General features: G+C 42.7%; 1 protein-coding gene across 1 annotated transcript; it reads right to left on the bottom strand.

Moving 5' to 3' along the window:
* Positions 1-1,207: 1,207 nt before the first annotated feature.
* On the bottom strand, positions 1,208-6,700 carry adamts1 (ADAM metallopeptidase with thrombospondin type 1 motif, 1). The gene is made up of 8 exons (XM_017458072.3): positions 5,686-6,700; positions 4,727-5,067; positions 4,441-4,573; positions 3,874-4,331; positions 3,604-3,790; positions 3,335-3,513; positions 3,040-3,215; positions 1,208-2,954 (listed from the first exon to the last, which is right to left on the bottom strand). Exons 1-8 carry the CDS (start codon positions 6,296-6,298, stop codon positions 2,240-2,242), a joined length of 2,802 nt encoding a protein of 933 aa, XP_017313561.1. The 5' UTR covers positions 6,299-6,700; the 3' UTR covers positions 1,208-2,239.
* Between the last annotated feature and the right edge of the window lie 1,099 nt (positions 6,701-7,799).

Here is a 7,799-nt window from a genome sequence, read left to right as displayed (position 1 = left end):
ATTGTTATGCTTTTTCATTATTAGGTTTTTCTAATGTGCGATACTAATATTATTCTTTGATTTCCAGTTTGTTAGCATGGTTTTCTTGGCAATGGTTAGCCCAGTAAGAATAACTATTGTGTTTTCCTTTTTGATGTTGATCCCAGATGTAAATCTAAGTATAGTGAAGATCAGAGTGGGATGGTGCTGTTTAGAAAATTAGATATTTCCTCAATTTGTTCCCGGAAATGCTTAACTGGCGTGCAATCCCATATGAAATCTATGTAATCGTCTGGTTTATTTTGTGTGCATTGCGTGCAGATATTGGATTGCCCGTAGCCCATTCTATACATCCTATGTGTAATAAGTTCTATGTATTATTTTGTATTGTATCAGGTGCAGACTAGCTATGTGGGTCATGTTCTGTAATATTTGTGGCCAAAAATCTTCTCTGGGTGTGATTGCTAAGACATCTTCCCATTTTTACATGGTATGGTAATTGAGTAGTTGGATTTGGATGTTATTTATATATTATTTTATATATTTTACATAGTTGGTGGTGAGATATTTATTAGTTCTAGGGGGAGGTCTAATGTGTTGCTTTTAGTTTGATTTTAGAGCATATAATGGATCTGAAATGTTCATTTTCCATGTTTCTTGGCTAGATATGGAAATGATGTTGTTTATACATTTGTCTTTAAGAATACCTTTAATAAATACCTTCTTTAATAAATATCTTTTTATACCCATGTGGAGATGTTTGTTATCTTCACTGTGTTTGCAAAGTCAGAGTTGTGCCATATGAGAGTGTGTTTGGTTAATTGCAGTGTTGAATTTATAATTTTATTTTAAAAAATCCACCAAGCTGTTAAAGTTGCTGCAATTGTTGGGCTTTTGAAGCATAGGTGGCATCTGATGAATGCTCGGTCTGATTTTATATGATCCACATCTAGCCAAATCTATTTTTTCTGACCGGGTTTTATCCATTTATTTGGAGTTGTTTAGTGAGGTAATATTGTTGAAAGTTTGGGGCATCAAGTCCTCTGTGATATTTGGGTCTTTGTAAAGTCGTTAGTTTGATTCTTGGAGATTTATTTTTCCAATACAATTTAGTGATCTACGCAGTCTCAACCGCTGTATCATGCTTTTAAGGATTTTACTCGACATATTCCCATTGGTTCCTGATTTTCCGACACCCTGTAGATGAATAATCAATGCACACAAATGATTTCAGTTCACATGTCAATGTGATACTTTATTCATAAACCTAAGACCATATATAATATTGTATAAATACTCCAATATAATCTACATCCTTCTGTTATTTCAATAATAATAACAAATAAAAATACAATAATAATAAAAAAGCCACAAGATTATATTTAACAGGCTGTACAAAAATAAATAATGTTTGGATATTCTGTACAAAAAGATGACACCTTCCCGGAAGGCACGAGAGACTTACTTATGAAGTAGTAGCAGGAGAGAAGTCCCTCACCCTCCATATATGCCTTCTAACACTAACACACACGTACACGCACACACACAATCACTTCAGTACAGAAACCATGTTTTTTTTTTTTTTTTTTCGCATTTCGTCACTCTATCTTTGTTAGTTAATGTTGGGGTATGCTTTGAAAACTTAAATACATCAACCTGTATACTAACTGTGCAGCTATAATTACATACATACATAAAACCTGCTGTGTATTGTAGCAGCTTGTGTGTCTTGGTGATCTGAGATGCTGAACAATGGTTTAGTATGGTTTCACTTACTGAATCCCTGCTTCTCTCTGTCCCAGCCAACTACTAATAGATTCCAATATATTCACATCTAATGGCCTTTTGTTTATTCTATGGATGCTCTCATATATTTTCCTTTCATATAGCAACTATCTGTCCAGTCCAGCTCAGACAGACAGTAAAAATACATAAACTAGAGCTTTACATACAGTCATTCACTCTAAAAACACACTCACACTCAATGACCTATATGCATGTCATTAGCACCTAAATCAGCCGAGGTGTCCTTATAGTTTTTTTATACTCTTCCTCTATCCCAGCTTTTCAGACAGGTACACAGTGTGCCAGCTTTGTGTCCTGCACCCAGTGTTGGAGAAGTGGGAACTGTAGTGCTGGTTCAAGATTAATTGCAGTCACCGTCATAGGGGGCCCGTTGGATCCCAAACCTGCACTGCTCTGCTTCAGACAATGAATAGCAGAATTTACAGTCAGGGATTGCCTTTAGTCCTACCCAGTCTTAACAGGCACTCTGGATGCATATGTCCAACAAGGGTCGTGGCCGATCTTTTGCATGACAGGTGTCATGGGGCAAAACATGGCCATCGTGACTCATACAGTGCAGCTGACGTTTCCGGAAGCCTCTGCCGCAGGTCTTAGAACAGGCTGACCACTCACCCACCACCCAGGATGGGCAGGAATGTGTGGTACAGTGACGAGAGGAAGAAGGACGCAGCTCTTCGTGACAATCTTGTGAGGGTCGACCCTGAAAGTCTAGACAGAGGACATCCCTCTTCTGTGTACCTACACCACAGGTCTGTGAGCAGGGTCCCCATTCACGTAGTGTCCACTCTGCACCTCCTGCTTCTCTGATGGCATTGATGGGACGTCTGTTTGCGGAAGCAGGGCGTGGGGCAAAGTAGCTGTACTTGACACGGGGCCGAGGAGAATCACCTACAGACAGTACCTGGACCGTCAGTGGCTCCGGAAGAGGAGTAAAGCTGCGGAGGCGCTCAAGAGAGGCTGAAGAACCGCTGTAGCGCAGAAGTGCCCCTTTAAGAAAGATGTCAGTCTCCAAAGTTGTAAGCTTGTAGTCACCATTTAGTAGGTAGGTGCCATCTTGCCGGCGAACAGCCAGGTAGCTGTTGTCATGTCGACGACCACCAGTGGCTCGCTGCTTGACATCGAGGTGGGTGGCACCTGCAGGGATTGTCACAACATCTTGATAGCCAGGTCTGAAAGCAGAAAACATACAGGTCATCTTCTGAGCTTGAGGTTTGTTAAGTGAACAACGAAACATATTTATAGGTGTTTGCTTACCTTGCATACTCCAAGGATCCAGACACTTTCTTGCAAGTGGATCCGTCCCCTCCACAGACGCCACATTTATCAAATTGTTTATCTGAGCCAATCACACGGTCACATCCAGCCTTAACACATTGACCTTGAACACAAACAGAGGTGGAGTCGGGGGTGCATGGAGTTCCATCCTCCACCTGAGGGCAGCACAGAGTCAAGTATTATGTCTTGTTTCTGAACTTCATTTACAATCCTGAATTATTTTATATAAATGATCACTGCATAATTGCATTATCTACTAAGCATACATACATACCTTTGGCTTGAGGATAAAGAAGTAGCCCGTTCCCTTTGCTCTGCAAACCAGCTTACAGCGGTCCTTGGGTGATACACCAGCATACTTCGGTACCCATTCAACACCCTCACTTGAGCCAAACGTTACATGGGAGGAAATGTCATTGTGAGCCAGGCACTGCTCTTCACGGAAAGTTAAACCTGGACAGAGGATCAAAAGGTAATGTAAGCTACAGATCTAATACACAAGTCATGATCAGTCATGTAACATTCTTGAATTACAGGTCTTACCATTGCTGTCAGGGCAGTCTTCTGTATTGCAGGATCGGTACTGAACTCTTTTACCCTCACAGTATTTGCCTCCATTCCTGGGCATAGGGCTGTCACATTCCCTAAAAGAGTACTGCACACCACCACCGCAGGTACGTGAGCACTCACCCCAAGGTCCCCAATTTCCCCATCCTCCATTGACAGGGGTCTGTGAAGACCACAGGGAAAAACTATTAGACAACTAACAGACATCTTGTTTCTAATGCAAACACTACACCAAATGGTGCTTACCTTATAATTTGCTGCTTCACGACTGCTCAAACACTGGCCTGCCATACAGTAGCTGTCATGCCCACATGGAGTTCCATCAGCCCATGGAAAGTTCTTGGTTTGGCACACCAGAAGACCATTTAAAGTAGTGACAGTGCACCAGAGAGCTGTACAGGTGGTGCTCGGGTCAGGGCAATGCTGTGACTCCTCACCAAATGTGAGATGGCACTGATGGTCAGCATTGTACACTGAACCTGGCAGGGCTTGTGGTAACTGCTGGGGCTTCTGTGGCTTGTCGAGCAGACACTGACCATGGCCATTATCCAGGAAGGTGGTGATCATCAGTGCACTGCATGGAGACCAGGGCTGCAACTGGTTCAGGTTGGAAAGAGTAGATGCCATCATGTGGGAGCCCCAGCTGTCACCATTGATGTTAGCACACTGCTTTGCATCATCGTGGGGCATGTTGAACACATGACCTACAGGAAAGTGAAATCAGCTATATAAGATTTTGAATGTTTCAGAGTATAATTTTATACCTTTATGCTGTCATTGTTTCAAAGGCAGAAGACATTTAGAAGATCTTACCTAGTTCATGTGCAACAGTGAAAGCTGCCTGCAATCCATCATCCTCAATGACGGAGCAACTTCGTTCTGGATCACACACTGTGCCAACATCAGCCATTCCTAATGTGTCACAAGAGTGAGCACCACATAGATCCTAAAGAAGGGAGATTGAGAAATATGAAAACAAGCCATTTCAACATCCAATTCTAACCCTAATTTCAGAAATTAGTTAATATTTATTTCTTGGTTTATTTATTTATTATTATTTATTATTATTATTATTATTTACTGTAGACTTGATTCTTACTTGTCTAGTGAACAGGATGGCGGTGTCATAATGTTCTGGGTGACGATCGCTGGGAGGGTTGTGCTGTTTTTGCCATTGGCAGAAGTTCCTCAAGGTGAGGGCAGCATTAACTGAGACATCTGGCCCCTGTTCTTCATCATTTATCACCATAAGTTTTACCACAGACAGTGTAATAGAGTTATGAATAGTTGGGTGGCGGTAAAGGCGAGAAGCTACTGCCATTATGGTTAGCAGGTAAGGCTTCAGTCCCTCTTTGTGGAACTCTGCCATTGACTGATCCGCCACGATCATGATTTCCATATATCGTGGGGTGGACACAAAACGACGGGCCCGATGATGTGCTGAAACAAGGACAGGATACGGATATTTATCATTAAAAAGACACTAAATATTTGACTGATAAATTGCAATTGACAAATAATAGGCTATTCTTATTTAATTGGAGAATTTGTCTATGAAGCAAGAGAAGCAGACTGAGTAGTGCCTCTTATTATGGCTCACCTTCAACTAAACCTACGTAATAAGTTACATTGACGTCTTTAACAGTAATGTACGCCATCCGCAGTCGTCCCGAGAGAGATGTCTGCGGAGGCTGACCTGCGCAACACGCGCTATCAGGAGGCGAGTTTCCACGTTTCACCAGCCCAGCCCAGACCCTCCCGCCTTTTACCACTCCCTCCTACGCAATCACAAAGTTCTACCCACCCTCCCCTTTTCTCTCCCTCTTCCAGTTAACCCTAAACTCACTTGTAGCAAATTGGCTTCGTTCCCTTAACCGCCCAACTACTTGTATTCTAATGCACACAATAGTTTCTGAAGAAAATCAGTGATTCTGCGTCAACGGCAACCCAAATGCCTAACTTGATATAATTCATTAGTTACAAGTAAGATTTTTGGTCATATAAAGATAGCATATTAAATGTTAATGGGAACAATATTTGAAGTATGAAAGACCCTACCTTGGGACTCATTTGGAGTTGAGGCGACCTCTTTATCTGATTTCGTCTCCTGGTGCACAGGGACTTTGTCCTCGTCCTCTCTGACACCGCACTTGGAGCCACCGACCTCGCCGTGGAGCCGCCTATTTCTCCGGCCAATGATGTGCAAGTCCTGGCTCGAAAAACTGCTTTCACCGGTGGCATTCGCGGGTTGAATGAAATACTCTTCACCAGCATAGTTGAAACCACCCCTCAGTCCATGGCAGACGTTTAGCGCGACCGCAGAGTGCTTTTCTCCGTTCACGGTACCCGTGTAAAAGCAGCGCGCCTCCCCCGAGCTGTCAAACCCCCGCTGGCCCTCCGGTTTCCCCACCACATGGAATACAAACCCAGGCGCCAGGAAAGTCTGATCCGGCTCCAACTCCAGCACCATCTGTTCCCCAAAAATGTCCAACCGATAGAAAAGCTTTTCTGATTCTTTCTCCTGAGCCTCTGAACTTAGAGGCGACTCCTTTTTGCTCATGTAGGAGTCGAGTCGAACTGGTTTCAGCGTGGTTTCCTCCCATGCGCTCTGCGCCGCGTTAGCGCACAGAGCAGCAATGAAACTTAGCGCAATACGCACAAAAAACATCATAATCCTCCAAGAAATACGTTCAGTTTTTTTTTATTCTGCAAAAACTGACAAAGTCCAGGTGCGTGGATCACGTAAACTGAATGTCACAGAAACTTCTAACCTATTAAAGCTAAGTTCTATATAATCATAATAATAAAAATAAAAATAAATCCAGTGCAAACTCTATATGAGTACCAATGTAAAAAATAAATATAGCAATTTTTTGTACCCCGGTGAATTTCTTTCTTTCTTTCTTTCTTTCTTTCTTTCTTTCTTTCTTTCTTCCTTCTTTTTAAACTAAATTGCAGATTAGTTCCTATTCAGCCTTTCAGAGCAAGGATTCTTTTCTCACGGACGCAGTCAGCTGTCTGGCCTGCGACAGTTTCCTTTCCCTGTCTCTCCTTTTCTCTTAGGCTCGAGCACAGCTGGCTATATATGCCCCCAACAGGACCACCCCTTTCCTGGAGTCCTTTTGATCTGGCGACTACGAAATCTCGTGCGCAACCAAACGCAGCAGAGGCCTGGCGCTCGGCCACAATAATTAATCACAGTAGAGTAGGACGCTGCTGGCCTAGAACACTCGCCCACTTCCCACACACACGCACCACTCGACCCCCCCCCCCCCCCCTTTTTTTTTTGCGCATTTAACCTTTGGGATCGGACAGTTTAGCCCATACCACTGTAACATTTTATACTATGTAACTTTTTATACCATTGTAACATGTTATACTTATGTAACTTTTTATGCACCAGTCATATTTAAAAGTCTATTCCATAACATTGCACATCTTTTTTTTTGTATAGGACAGTAAATGGTAAAAGAGGGATTAAGTTAAAGATTGGCAGGACAGGGACGGCAGGTAACTAAGCCAGTTCTCTCTTTCCTCTCTACGTGCAGACTGGCCGGGTGGAACAGGGTTTAGACGGCGAGAGCACAGCTGCCAAGCTGTTTAAGGTGGAATCGTTTTGCTGAAATGTTTCTTCTCCTCTCCTCTCCTATCCTCTTCCTCCTCCTCTTCCTCCTCCTCCTCCTCTTCCTCCTCCTACTCCGCGTCTAGCGTGCTGAAGTAGCTAAAACCCCTTTCCACTTAAAAAAACAAAACCTCAAACAATTAATCTGAGAGAAACTCTCACACCCTCATGTGTTTTAGAAAACGTCTATTCAAACGCTAATTGAATTAAGAAGTAAATTAATGGGGTCTGTTTGGCGACGGAACTGGATGGTGAAAACACTGAGACATCCAAGGACAAAATGTCTTAAAGGGAACATAGATTTAGATAGCCATCACTGGTGTCGAAATGTCCTCAGCTCTATTCAGTGCAGGAACACACCGTGCCTTAAAACTCACATGGAATCCCACCTCTCTCTTCTCTTCCATCTGATGAAAGCTATATGACAGAACTTTTTAAACCTGGACCACACCAAACCTATAAACACAACCACCATGACGTTCTGCACGTGTACTCAAAAGCTTCAATCTAGCTGTTTCCTGTTTCTATGAGTCATGTAATCGTAAACTAT

The sequence above is a fragment of the Ictalurus punctatus genome, chromosome 26 (genome assembly GCF_001660625.3).
Source record: "Ictalurus punctatus breed USDA103 chromosome 26, Coco_2.0, whole genome shotgun sequence".
NCBI lineage: Eukaryota > Metazoa > Chordata > Actinopteri > Siluriformes > Ictaluridae > Ictalurus > Ictalurus punctatus.
Note: the sequence above shows the minus strand (reverse complement) of the source record. Positions and strands in the feature narration are given on the sequence as shown.